Here is a 16,205-nt window from a genome sequence, read left to right as displayed (position 1 = left end):
CTGCTTTCTATTTTCATTTATTTTTTATTTATTTGTATTTATTTTTTATTTGATTCAGATAATTATTTGTATATGATGGATAAATACTTCACATAAATAATTTGTTGGCACACACTCTTCAACTAAATCATTTGTATATAACAGGTACTCTTTAGATAGATCATTTGTATATGACAGACACTTCAGATAAATCCTTTATATATGACAAGACAGTGTACCCTTTCAGTATGTGTCTGACAATCTGGCTGTCATGTCCGTTGGGTTCCTGCTCAACAGTGCAGACGATGCTGTCATCTGGAAGGGACCCAAGAAAGATGGTAAGTAGTAGAAATAGGTCACCTCTAGTGTCTTTGGTTTTGTAAGAAGAGGAGACCAGAAGCCAATTAAAGGAGCCTGGAGAAAGCCACTGAGGGGAAGACAGAGTGAGATGGAGGGATGAGATTGTGGTAGAACAGCAAAGGATAGGAGGCACAGAGGAACATGAAAGGGACAGAAATGGTTAACTGGAGGAGACTTGTACATGACACCAACCCTGCACTCACTCCAGGGAAATGGTCAAAGGAGAAGCGTTGCTGATTTTGTCAGTCCGTTAAATTTTATGTGGAATCAAGAATTATCATCGTGAGGTTTTTTTCATTTCTTTTATTTCATGTATCTTGTTTACTTTAAGAAATGTAAGTGTATAAAGATGTTGGGTGACAGGAGAGTAATGTAGTTTTTAATGTTGAAGTGATTGACGAGGTAGTGTTTAAGCATGTAGCTGTGGATGTAAGACTGAATATATTGATGTGAGGTTTGAAATGAGTACAGTGGAGAAAGTGTGAGGGAAGAATTAATAGTGTTTGATGTGGGATTGCTTAGAATATAACAACATGAGATGAGGGAAGCTACAAGAAGCCCACACATGGCAGTCCCTGTATGAAATATACCCTTCCATTTCTACCTATCCTCCTCATCCAGAAATTTGTCTTTACTTGTCCTTAATGACTCAGCACTAATAACCTTTTTACTAAGCCTGTTTCTTTCATCTATCACTACTTGATAACCAATTTCTTTGTATCTCTCTTTCAAATCTAACTTTATTGGGTTTGAGCCTGTTGTTTCTTGACCTGTCCTCATTACTGACTTTCAGGATTTTCTTTCACACTTGTGATTTTCCTTATACCACTTAAAGACCTCCATCATTATCATGTGGGAATTTTAAAAGTAAGCATAAATGTTAGTTGACTTTCATAAAAGCATGCAGTGTTCTCTCCACATGCTGGTCATCTGTGTTGGGGCTGAGCTCAAGCTTGACACAATTCCTTCATCTTTGAGCTTGATGCAGTTCCCCTTTCTGTCTACAATGATAGCAGTCCACATACTCAGTTCATATGCACAAAATAGTGCTTGACTCTGACTCTGGCGTTAATGTCAGTTTCTTTGGTTAGGAAGGCGGAGTTGTACCTTCCCTTCATGTGACTTGTTTCCCTCACCAGGAAGTGGCTCTGCTGGATGTGAGGAAGGAAATCACATTCTGCAGGAAAGTGAACATTCCCATCATTGGCCTGGTGGAGAACATGACCACCTTTGTGTGCCCCAAGTGTAAGGTGAGTGAGATGTGTGGTGCCTCTCACCTGTTCATTTGTGTGTCAGCAGCAAAGAGTGGTGGTGATGTAGCTGGGATCCAGCAGCAATCATAGACTCCTTGCAACCAAGACCACCTCTTGGCTAGGTGGGAATTCATGTGTGTTGTGTAAAGGGACAAGATTGATGGCGACAGACCACACCTTTCTTATCAATGGAAGATTTTTGGCAATACAAAAGTCAACCAGTTTAAATGAAATTAACAGAACAAAAAAAAATTACACAATTTTTCTGCCAGGATGAAACAAAAATTTTTCAATAAGAAATCTTGCAAATCTTGTATTAGGTAAGCCATCTTAAGAGGAGTATGTCAGGCTTGTCTTATCTTGATGCACCATGAATTTCAGACCAAGACGGCCGTCTTCCCTGCCACTACTGGGATGTGACCCCCAGCTGGCAGAGGATACTGAGATGCCACTGCTTGGCCAGCTGCCGCTGGACCCCCGGGTGGCCCAGGCATGTGATGAAGGCACCAACATTCCGACACGAGCCAGATGCTGCTGTCACTCAGGCATACAAAGACATTGCAAACAGTAAGTGTTGTTTTAAATGGAAGATTCTTTATCTGGAATTCAATCTTTGTTCCAGGCCACCACCCCCACAAAGGAGGTAGTAAAGACTGTGTGTGTGTGTGTGTGTGTGTGTGTGTACACACACACACACACACACACACACACACACACACACTGCACAAAAACATTGCCTAAGGTTAATTTCAAATTCACCTTGGTGCCTGAGTCTCTAATGGGAAGAGGATGGATCCCTCCTCCTACCCCAACATAAGGGACATTTGCAAAGGCTTACTCAAGTTTGTCAGCACAAGAGCCTGACACCACCGCCTCTTGTTTGCCCCTCACCACACCATGACGGCCCATCCCCTCCCCTGCCCCCTGTGCCTGAGACATTCAGCTGAGCAGATCAGGTGCAGACAAGCCACAGACAGAGTCCTACAGGCTCGTGTCCCATTTTCTATTTACATATGCTCTCCACTCAATCTAATCAGTGTTCCGTGTCAGTGGTCTCTCATTCATGCTGTGCCAATTGTTTGCACAATTGTGGAGAATATTATATGAATTTAGTTCATGCAAACATCTTGACTGGCTAATCTTGTAGCCAGCTTATCCCACATTAAGCATGTAGGGGTTGGCATCATATTAGTATGTGCAGCTAATCACACTAAAGGCAGTGTCACACAGGGCAAATTTCCCCCAGTATGCTGCCCATTTTTGCTGCCAGCTGGGCAAACTGAGCTGTCAGGAAGAATGGCATATGGCTGTGATACCAGACTTGCTGGGAGTATTTGAAATTAAATGACCACTGTACTACAAGCTGTACATGTTAAATAAAAATATATTGTGGTACTTTGAGTAAAACTGTCAACTATAAAACTTATAAAAATGAAGTATATGTGCCAGTGTGTGCTTGTGAAATTACTTACAGTGCTTATTTGACAACTGCAGCTGGGGAGATAAACAATGTGTTGTGAAGGAGACCCGCACTAAGTTTTGCTGGAGTGTGAAAGCTCGACACATTAATTGAGCTATAGTGGATCTAGGCACCATGTTGGCTGTAGGACCTACTTGCGCTGTTGCCACCTCAACCCTGGGGCCCAGAGTGACTGACCATGGCCAGCAGGGTGCAGCCACAGCTTGTAGAGGCAGTGCTGCACAGCCTATATGAGCTGCCAAATAGAGCGAAAGATTTATTACAAGATGTCAACATAACAGCCCAGTCCCTGTGTGATGCCAAACTTGCTGTGTCGCTGGTCTCACCAGCAAAACAGGCAGCATGCTTGCAGAAATTTGCCTTGTGTGATGCTGCCTTAAGTCCTCAGCCAGGCACTGCCTACAGTGGGACTTCCCAACACCCTACTGCTGGCTTGTTCACAGAGGAGATAGCAGGCACTTTTGAGGTGGTATTTATACCAGACAGAGTCCAGACTCCAGACTCAATGAAGTAGAATGGCTGCAGACTTGACCCTGATGGTAGGATTTCATATGATTTCACATGAGGCAGGTAGTCACAAGAACCATACACAATGTCAAGGAAAATGAGATAAAGTGTAAATAGAGGAGCAATGTAAAATAGAAGTGGTTTGAAATGTTGAAGAGATGATACATCTTTCTAAACATGTGTTTTTTTTTCCCTTCATTGTTGCACATCACCATCCTCCATTTTCCCTGCTCATGTAATCATATATTCTTTGTCCTCTTGGTTAATTTCTTGTGTGCTAATCTCTGGTCTCTTCCTAAATAATCAGCACAAGGCCATGTTTTATCACTAAGTCTCGCTGGTCTTCCCTCCCACTCACCTGTATTACTTTTTGTGCAGGTGAAGCAGTGAACTCTTGTTTGAAATCTGAGAGGTTTTGTGATTATGAATGTAGAATAGATATGTATGTTACCCTTTCCTTTTAACACTTTTCACTTTCATTACTTCTCCATTGCCAAGCTGATATTTATTTAGGAACAAGAAATGAACAAAAGATTTGAAGAATTAATAAATGGATACCTGCTCCCTTTACATCTTACTTTTCCCAGTTAGAATGATTTCAGTTGGCCTTAAGGCATTGCTTGTAGGGTTACATAGATGTCTTGGCTGCCTCTCTTGGAGAATGTCAGACTGATGCATAAGTAGATGGAATTTCAGTGGATGCACTAAACACTGTAGTAATGATTCAATGTTTATTTCAGAAATCAAGGAGTACTGTGACGCAGTCCCAAGAAGCCACTTGACCTGCAGCGGTAGCAGCAGCAGCAGCAGCAGTCATCACCACACTAACCAACACATTCTATAGAAAAGTCTTGTTATTCATGCAGAGGTTTATTTTACATTTACTTCTTAAATCCATATTATTAACATCAGTCAGTATTTTCTTTACAAATTGTGGCAGCCTTATTCATCATTCATCCTTAATTTATGCCAGAAAGTTTGGGTGAGAATAAAAACTACATATTACAACAGTATCCAACAAAGTAGTTGTTGCCTTGCCATCTTAAGATTTAGTGTAAGTTTAAAGATTTACCTGTGTTAATGTTTGGTCTAATCCTTCACGGTATCTCCTTGCCTTGGTGTGCTGAGGCTGCAAGGGGATGTAACTTGATAATTATGCAGACATACAGTATAAAAATTTCAGACTAAAGTGAGGGTTGCAACTTTTTTAAGGTTCTGGATTACTGGAGGCTTTGGCAACAATTACTTTGTTGGATGCCATTCCTGTGCACGTTATGAACCATCACGTCTTATCTTGGAGATGAAGGTTTAGTATATAATCGTGAATTGGAAAAATACTTTTCTTGGAGGTTTTTAGTATATAATCGTAAATTGGATAAATACTTTACTTTTAAAAAATCTTACAGTAAGTCCACATAAAAGTTAGCATACATTTATATGAAAATGTTACAAACATTTATATGAAAATGAGAGAAAAGATACTCAGTGATGTTATATATAGTGCATGACTTGTAGTGAGGATAACACTTGTATTGTCACTCTGGAAAGTCACTAACACCAAAAGCAATCAAGGAAATGCCAACATATATTCCATTTTTCTTTCTTTTTAGTAGATGGTTGCCTTGTGATGAAGGAACTTGCTCAAAAATATTTCCTAAAAATCTAAATGTTCACAAGTGAATGGTGAGTACGTTGTGAGAGAAAGATATGAACAGACAGGCAGGCAGGCATTTAAATGTAAATTAAATGTCAGTAACCTTTGGTTACTGCTCAAAGAATTAATGGTGTGGAAGCTTGTGTGAAGTCCCTGATGAAAGATAAATATACCAGCCACTGGATTCACAAAACTCAACAGGATGACACCCCCCCCCCCACCCATTGTAGTATTTGCTGGACTGGTAATTCCTTCTTCCATACTCATCATTCTCCTTCTCAGACCTGTACTTCCTCTTCTCGCTATCCCTTCTGCTGTCATCATGATCTCTGTGGTCACTGACAAACCTCCCTTGCCTGTGGTCAGAATATTCCCACCTGTGATCCCTGTAATTCCCACGATCCCTATAATTCCCATGACCTCTGTACTCCCCTTGATCCCTGCAGCCTCCTTCCTTCCTGTAGTCTTGATGCCTAAAGTTGCCTCTGCACTGTCTGTTGCAGTCAAATCTGTCAGCAGGGAGTATTGGCGGCTTAGGCAGGCTCTTCTTGCAGTGCTGGAACATATCAAATACTGGTCATTTCATAGACAAGGAGCTGCTATAGAGTAGAGAGGAGGGATTCAGGGGATTCTGAACTTTGTTGGGATCTATGTACAGTAGAAACCTCAGTTCACAAACCAAAACAAGTTTTCCCATTTTAATTAATTAAAATACAATTAATCTATTCCAACCTCAGAAACTGCATTATTATTATTATTATTTTTTTTTTTTTCTTTGACAAGAATGAAGTTACAGTAACCACAGAAAGGTGTAAGTTTCTTGGACATCAGGCTATATCATGTCACTGATATGAAGGTCAGGTGCCTTCCCAGCTGTTTGACCTGGGAGCCCTTACCTTACTCCATCTCTAAATCACATGCCTTCATAAATTAATTAAGTCTGCCACTTCCTATTTCAACTTTCAGAATGGTTGGAAAGAGTTATTTGAGAGGAAAAGACAAAATCTTGCCTTGCACCAGGCATGGGTTGGCTGGAAGGAAATATTTGAGCATAAAAGTCTATGTAAAATGGGGATTGTTGCACTACTCATGACAGCACATGCTTTCCAAATTCCACCTTGTGTCTGTGATCCAGGAATTCTTGACAACCTCACGTCTTATAAACCTGTCTAACAGATGCACTCTTTCTTTGGGTATCCAGACAATGGGACATGAGGTGAAATGTAATTGGACAACAGAGCACATACTGTTATGCAGAAAAATCCCTCCTTTACAGTCTTGCTCCAATATTTCCTTCCAGCCAGTGCATGTTTGGTGCAAGGCGAGATGGTGTCTTTTCTCTCTAATTATTATCATCTTTATAACCATCCTGAAAGTAAAGTAAAAAGAGGCAGGCTAAATAAGAAGGCATGCAATTTACTAGAGGTGGAATGGGGTAAAGGAGATCCAGGTCTAGCTCCTCTCCAACAGCTGGGAAGGCACCTGACTTGGGTGACTTGCCAGTGTGTGATAATCACAATGTTCACGGCAGGCATGCCAAAACACAACAGTGTGTGTGTGCTTGCCAGCTGAGGGGGTCTGCAGGGTGTTTGTGCATTCACACACAGAAACACTGTTCAAGAACCATGGCAAAAATTCTTAAAAAATATTCATGAAGTGATTTGTTCATAAATAGGAATGTTCACGAACCGAGGTTCCACTGTGTGTAGTTTAAGGTGTAGTTGTGTGGTGCACTTCAAAGAAATTAAATTGGAGGAAGAATGTTAGGGCTATGCTTTCAGTGACAGTTAGTGACTGGAAATATTTATATTTAAGAAGGATAATGATGAGCATACTTGAGTGATGCAAGCAGATGAAGAATTGTCACCACCTGTGTCAGGGAAGCAGTAAAAATATTGCCTGTGAATGATGAGAGGAAAAGGTAGAGTGATGTCTGACCAACACCTAATGGAGGGAGGGAATTTTTGCGAGTAGATTTAAGATGAATGAGAGCAGGAAAAGCTGACAGAAGTGCTGAACAAGTAAGGTGAAAGGTGATAGAGTAATAGGAGAAGAGAATCACAGGGAGGTGGAAGGATAGAGTAAAAGAAGTCCAGCCAGCACATCTTGACATGATTGGTGAGTTGCATGTGGCCAACTAGCATGTTAGTTATTTTTACCACTGTATTCACCACAGAGAAGCTGCATGCCAAAAATACCTACTAAATGGCAATACTCAAGTTCTTCCCACTTGCTTTGATTGACAATATGGGTCGGTTTTAATTACTTTTCTTGAGAAACATATGCCTTTTTATGAAGTATCACTTACCTCATCCCATCTGCAGCATTTTGTGATGCATGCATATACAAGTGCACAAATTTCTCGTGATGTCAAAGACTTACACAGTGAGTGACTGTATGGTACAAATCAGGACTGCATACAAGAAAATGTGCCACCAAACTGGAGTAAACTGAGTTACAGTACATCACCTGGCTTCTAGGTTTGAGGCTTCTGGAGAGCATGATATGCTCCGCCACTCACACTGACATCCAGAAGAATCATGGGGTTCTGTTCCTTCAGCTGTCTTGCTCCAATAATGATGGGATTTTCCTCTAACTGCCACTATGTGTCAGCCAAAGTCCCACCACTTAACCTTAGGACGACATACTCCACACAGTGTTTGTGGCAGGAAATATCACACTTTCCACAACCCTCAAACTTCTGTTCTAATGTGATCTCTGGGGGAGTGGGGGTGCTTACAGATGGAATGAATCAACAAAGTGTGTGTGTGTGTATACACATGCTTTATCTTGGCTATTTTTCTTTGTTGAGACTGCCTGTGAACTGTGCAAATTTTCTCTGCCTGGAGGAAAGATAAAATAAGCTACACATCAAACAGTGTGAACTGATTTGCATGGGTAATATACAATAGCAGCAAACACCCATATTGATCTGGTGGTGGATTACAACCAGTTTTCTTTTTAAAAACTCTTACAGTTCACTTGCTGCTGCTCCCACTGGCCACTGATTGTGTCTAGGTTAGGCAGTCATGCCTGCTGACTCACCAGTGGAGACGTGATGCAAGTCAGTGACATGATATGAAACACAGGCGTATGAATGAGTTGTGTAAATAACTGGTCTATTTCTTTAAACTATTTTTTTTTCTAAAAGTTAATACTTTGATATCATACATTATGTTTTCATACCAATATTTTCAAAAGATAGGGGAAGGAGGTGGAGAGCATGCAGAGAGCACAACTTGCAGATCAGCTTGGCTTCAGCAACTATACTCCTTTGTGACTGAATATCCATCCCAGTGATGTGAAGTAATTTTCATTACTCTAGGCTGATATCTTAACAAAAGAGGCAGATGAAACAAAGCATCCACACTTGAGCATGCACACACATCAAGCTGATGTCTCAATAAAAAAAGGAAAGCTGAAACAAAGCACCACACATGTGTAACAACAGACATACCTCTGTAAACTGGTTATCCTCCTCAGTATAGTGAGAGGTTGCTTCCTCCTCCAGCTCAGCCAGAAGCTCGAGGTCGAGAGGCACCATGTCCTACCCGTCTTGTGCCATTGTGCTAAAACTGCTGGTGCTTGGGAAGGCCAATGAGGAGTCTGAAACTGAGTGTTTTCATTTAATACAGATAGAGGGGAGTCTGGTGAAAGTTGGTAGTACAGTGGAATGTGAACCAACTGGTATTAAAAAAAAGAATACTGCACTGGTGGCTGACAGAGAAGCAAGACATACAGCTGTTACAAGTTAGGTGTTTTGAATATTATACTGCTTCAGAAGATAAGCAGAAGTAGAATGAAACTGCATGAAAGAAGTATGAAGAGAAAAGGGAGAAATATAGAATGCTTTTAATGAATGCAGAGCTGGTTATACAAGGAAGTCTACTGCCTCCTCACAGGAGGAGGCAGTAGACACCTGCCGAAACGATAATTACTCCCAGTGACGTCTAAAGCACTGTTCAGGGGGTGCTGTGAACTTATTAAACCCAGCTGTGACCTCACAACATTTCCCTTTGTGTCTCACAACACAAGGGGGCAGTCACAGCCTGCCCTCTAAAGACAACTCTCTTCCTCCACACAAATCTACAAGCACCTAATAACACACACACCCTTCACTCAAAATTTTTTAAATCATGGCGACTCCTACACCAGCCTCGGAGTCCCCATCTGGGGAGGGGACCATAAATGTCCCCAGGTCGGACTGTCTTTTGTCGACGACCCTAAGTGTCTTGACAGCCCCCTCAACTTTTTCTTCATTAACTTCTGCAACATTCGCAGTCTAAGATCTAATTTTCAATCTGTAGAACACCACCTCTCCTCTTCTAAACTTCATCTTTTTTTCCTCACCGAAACTCAGGTGTCTGAGGCAACTGACAGTAGCCCCTTTTCTGTTCCCTCCTACTTTCTCTATCCTCATTTTCGATCCAAAGCTGGATGCTGCGTTTATGTGCGCAATGACTTAACCTGCTCTCGTGCCCACGCTCTTGAATCTTCCGAGTTTTCCACCATCTGGCTACGACTACAGAGTCACTCTCATACTAAATTTATCTGTGCTGTATACCTCTCACCTAACTCCTCTGACTATAAGAAATTCTTTGACTACTTAACTTCCAAAGTGGAGCACATTCTGACCCTCTTCCCTTTTGCAGAGATCTCCATTCTTGGAGACTTCAATGTTCACCACCAGCTTTGGCTTTCCTCTCCCTTCACTGACCATCCTGGTGAACTAGCCTACAACTTTGCTATCCTCCACGACCTAAAGCAATTGGTGCAACACCCTACTCGTATTCCTGACCGTCTTGGAGATACGCCCAACATTCTTGACCTTTTCCTGACCTCTAATCCTTCTGCTTATGCTGTCACCCTTTCTTCTCCGTTGGGCTCCTCCGATCACAATCTCATATCTTTATCTTGTCCTATCACTCCAATCCCTCCTCAGGATCCCCCTAAGCGAAGGTGCCTCTGGTGTTTTGCCTCTGCTAGTTGGGGGGACCTGAGGAGGTATTTTGCTGATTTTCCTTGGAATGACTACTGCTTCCGTGTCAGAGACCCGTCTTTGTGTGCTGAGCGTATAACAGAGGTGATAGTGTCTGGCATGGAGGTGTACATTCCTCACTCTTTTTCTCGTCCTAAACCTTCTAAACCTTGGTTTAACACAGCTTGTTCTCGTGCTATACATGATAGAGAGGTGGCCCACAAAAGGTACTTAAGCCTTCCATCACCAGAATCTCATGCACTTTATATTTCTGCCCGGAACCATGTCAAGTCTGTTCTCTAACTAGCCAAAAACTCCTTCATTAACAGAAAATGTCAAACCTTTCAAGATCTAACTCCCCTCGTGATTTCTGGCATCTAGCCAGAAATCTCCAATAACTTTGCTTCTTCTTCTCTCCCTCTTCTATTTCAACCAGATGGCACCACTGCTATCACATCTATTCCTAAAGCTGAACTCTTTGCTCAAACCTTTGCTAAAAACACTACCTTGGACGATTCTGGGCTTGTTCCTCCCTCTCCTCCACCCTCTGACTACTTCATGCCACCTATTAAAATTCTTCGCAATGATGTTTTCCATGCCCTCGCTGGCCTAAACCCTCAGACGGCTTATGGACCTGATGGGGTCCCTCCTATTGTTCTCCGAAACTGTGCCTCCGTGCTTGCACCTTGCCTAGTCAAACTCTTTCAGCTCTGTCTGTCACCATCTACCTTTCCTTCTTGCTGGAAGTTTGCCTACATTCAACCTGTTCCTAAAAAGGGTGACCGTTCTAATCCCTCAAACTACTGTCCTATTGCTTTAATTTCCTGCCTATCTAAAGTTTTTGAATCTATCCTCAACAGGAAGATTCTTAAACATCTATCACTTCACAACCTTCTATCTGATCGCCAGTAAGGGTTCTGTCAAGGCCGCTCTACTGGTGATCTTCTGGCTTTCCTTACTGAGTCTTGGTCATCCTCTTTTAGAGATTTTGGTGAAACTTTTGCTGTTGCCTTGGACATATCAAAAGCTTTTGATAGAGTCTGGCACAAAGCTTTGATTTCCAAACTATCCTCCTATGGTTTCTATCCTTCTCTCTGTAACTTCATCTCAAGTTTCCTTTCTGACCGTTCTATTGCTGCTGTGGTAGACGGTCACTGTTCTTCTCCTAAATCTGTCCTGTCACCCACTCTCTTCTTATTATTCATTAATGATCTAAACCAAACTTCTTGTCCTATCCACTCCTACGCTGGTGATACCACCCTGCACTTTTCCACGTCTTTTCATAGACGTCCAACCCTTCAGGAGGTAAACATTTCACGCAGGGAAGCCACAGAACGCCTGACTTCTGATCTTTCTAAAATTTCTGATTGGGGCAGAGCAAACTTGGTATTGTTCAATGCCTCAAAAACTCAATTCCTCCATCTATCAACTCGACACATCCTTCCAAGACAACTATCCCCTCTTCTTCAATGACACTCAATTGTCCCCCTCTTCTACACTGAACATCCTCAGTCTGTCCTTTACTTATAATCTGAACTGGAAACTTCACATCTCATCTCTAGCTAAAACAGCTTCTATGAAGTTAGGTGTTCTGAGACGTCTCCGCCAGTTTTTCTCACCCCCCCAGCTGCTAACTCTGTACAAGGGCCTTATCCGTCCATGTATGGAGTATGCTTCACATGTCTGGCGGGGTTCCACTGAAACTGCTCTTCTAGACAGGGTGGAATCAAAAGCTTTTCATCTCATCAACTCCTCTCCTCTAACTGACTGTCTTCAGCCTCTCTCTCATCGCCGCAATGTTGCATATCTAGCTGTCTTCTACCGCTATTTTCATGCTAACTGCTCTTCTGATCTTGCTAACTGCATGCCTCCCCTCCTTCCGCAGCCTCGCTGCACAAGACTTTCTTCTTTCTCTCACCCCTATTCTGTCCACCTCTCTAACGCAAGAGTTAACCAGTATTCTCAATCATTCATCCCTTTCTCTGGTAAACTCTGGAACTCCCTGCCTGCTTCTGTATTTCCATCTTCCTATGACTTGAATTCCTTCAAGAGGGAGGTTTCAAGACACTTATCCATCAATTTTTGACCACTGCTTTGACCCTTTTATGGGACTGGCATTTCAGTGGGCATTTTTTTATTAGATTTTTGTTGCCCTTGGCCAGTGCCCTTCCTACATAAAAAAAAAAAAAAAAAAAAACAGCACTGTGTGGGGCTGCAGCATGTAATGTGAGAGCAGGTGAGAGAAGGAAATGAACTGTAATAGAGGTGGTGTCTGCAAAACACATGTGGAAATAATACATCTGACCTGGATCAAGTGAGGAATGGGAAGGCAACAATGAAAAGCTGGAAGAGGCAACCAATGCTACAAATTTTACTTCGGCAAATCACTTGTCTGCTAGATGGTGCCGTTCACATGAGATACACTACACTTTGCCACACAGTCAGTTACTACGCAGACACCACACAAGACGGACGTCGGTCCTGCCTCCTGTTCTGTTGTTACGACTTCTGTTATCGAGGAGTGATAGGAATATTAGTTTTCTTGTTTGGATTGTGTATTATGGTTTCCATTACCTGTTATAAGGATGGAATATTGTCTTGAGTTATCCGTTACCTGATTATAGGGCGGAGTATTGCCTATGGATATCCGTTACCTGATAAGGGCGGAGTGTTGCCTACTTGAATCCGTTACCTGATTTAAGGGCGGATTATGGACTATAAATATCTGTTACCTTGTATAAGGGCGGATTATTGGTTATATGATATCCGTTACTTGGTATAAGGCGGATTATTGGCAAATATTTTATGCTATATATATATATATATATATATATATATATATATATATATATATATATATATATATATATATATATATATATATAACAATATTTGGGCACTCGTGAGCCGACATAGGTGCGAGATGGTTCCATCTTGTTACCCATTATTGGGGCAAGAGGAATATTGCCTTATTTACAAGCCTGGGGGCATTTGACTTCCCAGATTATTATAAGGAAGGAGTTTTTGATTTAAAGTTACCCTGTGTGTGAGGTTAAGGCACCCGTGGGGTTATAAAAGGAACTGCTGTTAAAAGGGGTGGCATATTGTTAACATTAGCCGCCATGTCTAGGACGCCCTCTGATGCTTGCCCCAGTCCTGAGAGATTCAGAACTACCAGCTTGCCACGCACCTCAGCTAACGTAAAGGGACTACACAAGGGGAGTAAACATGAAGAAAGATCCAGATCTAAGAGCCGTTCTACTCGTCATGAGAGGTTAAGTTACTCTCGGTCACCTTCCCCTTCTCCAAAATACGCTGGTGAAGACAGCAATGCGCCTTCTTTGGGCATGATTATGGATGCTTTAATTTAGTTGAGGAAAGACATGGACAAGCTTAAGAAGGAAAATGGGGCTGTGAAGTCAAAAGCAGTTCATAACAATGCTCCCCTGTAGGTGTCAAATAATACTTTGATGCCTGATTCTCAGGAATCACAGGCAGGATTTTCTGGATTTAGAACTCCACTGAGGGAGGACAGTGATGAGGAAGAGGAAATCCAGAGGGATGTTCCTCATGATAGTATATTGTTACAAGGTGCTAAGAATTATGAACCCATGGAAACTGTCTCAAAAGAACTTGACAAGGAAATTGCTGCAATGGTGAACCACCTGTTTATTAATGGCATGAGGCAGGAAGATTACAAAGCCATTGTAGAGGATGAGGTGACATTTAGACCAAATAACTGCCATGCATTAACTCAAATGGATTGCAACCCACAGGTCCTGGACGCACTGCCTGCAGAGGCAAAGAAGGCAGACTTCCGCTTAAGGGAAGTGGGAAAAAAGATATTACCAAGGCAGCTACTATTGTTGTAAAATCGCTTACTGTGCTAGACAAGGTGGCACGTGATGAAGAGCACCAAATTATTGCAAATGAGGTGGCCATGCTCAATGGTGCATTAGCATTATTGGGTAATGCCCACTACAGAAATAACTTGAACAGGCAACATATCATAAAGAGGGACATTAATCCCAAATATTCTCATTTGTGTGCTGACAAGGCTCCCATGATGGGTCTATTGTTTGGGGATGACCTGTCACAAGCCAACAGAAATATTGAGGAGGCAGAAAGGCTGAAAACTAAATTCACTTTTAAGAAGCCTACATCTTGGACTGCAAGCAGTGGCAGATTTGGTGGAGGTAAACAATGTAACTTTTTTGCCAAGGCCTCCTCCTGTGGATTCCCATCCAGATATCAGCCATATGGTTTTCGCAGGATGCCCTCCAGTGGTGAACACAGGCGCTCCTACCCTGCTCAAGCTTGGACAACAAAAAACGTGAGAGGCTGGGGTCAACATATCCCCCGGCATTAACCCAGGTGAAAGAACAATTTGAGGCTGGGCAACTTCACAAGTTTATCAATAAATGGCGTGTGATTACAAGTGACCTGTTCATTTTGGATATGGTGGAACATTGTCATCTGAATATAGATGAAGCTAATATCGGATATTTATTTAGAGAGGATATACAGTATGTCTTTAGTGAGGAAGATAAACTGATTATGCATTAGGAGGTTAAAAAATTGTTAGAGATAAAGGCCATCATAGAGACACATGGACAGGATCAACAAATACTTTCACCAGTTTTTCTGAGGAAGAATAAGACAGGGGATTATAGGATGGTGTTAAATCTTGAAAACTGAACAGGCATGTAGAATATACTCATTTTAAAATAGAAAATTTTGAACAAGTATTACAGTTGCTTAGTCAAGGAGATTATATGGCTTCTATAGACCTTAAGAAAGCCTATTATTCAGTAAAAATTGCAGAGGAACAACAAAAATATCTGTGTTTTAGATGGTTGGATAAGATTTACCAGTTCACGTCTACCTAACGGGTTTTCGGATGGTCCTTTCGTCTATTTACAAAACTTCTGAAGCCAGTTTTCTCTACACTTAGGCATAAAAGCCACAACATCACTAGTTATATTGATGATACGCTTCTGTATAGTAGCTCTTTGCCGAGATGTTTTGATTGCATGAATGACAACATTCAGTTGTTGCAGAGTGTAGGTTTCTGCATAAATGTGGAGAAATCTGTTTTAAGTCCCACTACGCGTATTGAGTATTTAGGTAACGTGATAGATTTGGTGGCCATGACAGTTACCTTGCCGGCGGGTAGGAGGGATGAGATTATACAGCATTACTCTCTTTTAGTCAATAGACAAAGAAAAAATTAGAATTGTGGCAAGAGTGATTGGCCTGCTGGTGGCAGCAATCCCAGCTGTAGAGATGGGGAAGATGCACTATAGGAGGATGGAAAGAGCAAAGATCAAGGCTTTGGAAGAGGCATGTGGAGACTTTAATAGATGGATGAACATTACAGAGGAGATTAGAACAGATTTAAACTGGTGGATTAAGGAATTGGAGAGTCAAAACAGGAAAATATTCAGAAATGCACCAGATACTGAGTTGTTCACAGATGCTTAAAATCTAGGATGGGCAGGTTGCCAAAATAGCATCACTACCAATGGCAGATGGTCCCCTGAAGAGGTGCGTTCGCACATTAATGCGTGAATTATTGGCTATGTTATTCTCATTGAGATCTTTTACACATCTCCTTAGAGGTTTACACATTATGTGATAACACCACAGCGATTAATTACGTGAATGAGATGGGAGGTGTTAAGTCAATAGTTTGTGATGACATTAGTAGGAACATCTGGGAATGGTGTCTTAGTAATGGGGTATGGGTGACAGCTTCCCACATACCAGGCAAATGTAACGTCATGGCCGACGAGGCATCACATTACTTTAATGACGGACATGAGTGGCAGCTGAATGAGATGATATTTGAGGAATTGTCTTCTATATTTGGGAATCCTTGTATAGACCTATTCGCTTCACGTTTGAACAAACAAATGACTCCATTCTGTGCATGGACACCAGATCCAGAGGCTGCATATATTGATGCAGTTACAATTCCGTGGGCTAAATTTA

The 16,205-nt window shown here is 41.7% G+C and overlaps 2 protein-coding genes across 13 annotated transcripts in view; one reads left to right on the top strand and one right to left on the bottom strand.

Moving 5' to 3' along the window:
- The first annotated feature begins 213 nt into the window (after positions 1-213).
- Positions 214-4,490, top strand: LOC135097242 (cytosolic Fe-S cluster assembly factor Nubp1 homolog). Its single transcript, XM_063999036.1, is given in 5 exon segments — positions 214-317; positions 1,479-1,589; positions 1,974-2,003; positions 2,005-2,159; positions 4,320-4,490. Coding segments are annotated over 5 exon segments (405 nt in total). The 5' UTR covers positions 214-227; the 3' UTR covers positions 4,339-4,490.
- Positions 4,491-4,950: 460 nt separating this feature from the next.
- LOC135097240 (GTP-binding protein 10-like) overlaps positions 4,951-16,205 on the bottom strand; it is a 50,009-nt gene continuing 38,754 nt past the window's right edge. For 10 of the 12 annotated variants that reach the window (XM_063999026.1, XM_063999025.1, XM_063999034.1 and 7 more), the window contains 2 exons: positions 8,691-8,845; positions 4,951-5,789 (listed from right to left, as the gene is read on the bottom strand). The gene's annotated coding sequence lies outside the window, so the exon portion shown is untranslated. Of the gene's footprint in view, positions 5,790-7,520; positions 8,077-8,690; positions 8,846-16,205 lie in introns of those variants that run through there. The other 2 variants (XM_063999032.1, XM_063999035.1) reach the window with 2 other exon arrangements.

This window comes from Scylla paramamosain, unplaced genomic scaffold, assembly GCF_035594125.1.
Source record: "Scylla paramamosain isolate STU-SP2022 unplaced genomic scaffold, ASM3559412v1 Contig15, whole genome shotgun sequence".
Lineage (NCBI taxonomy): Eukaryota > Metazoa > Arthropoda > Malacostraca > Decapoda > Portunidae > Scylla > Scylla paramamosain.
Note: the sequence above shows the minus strand (reverse complement) of the source record. Positions and strands in the feature narration are given on the sequence as shown.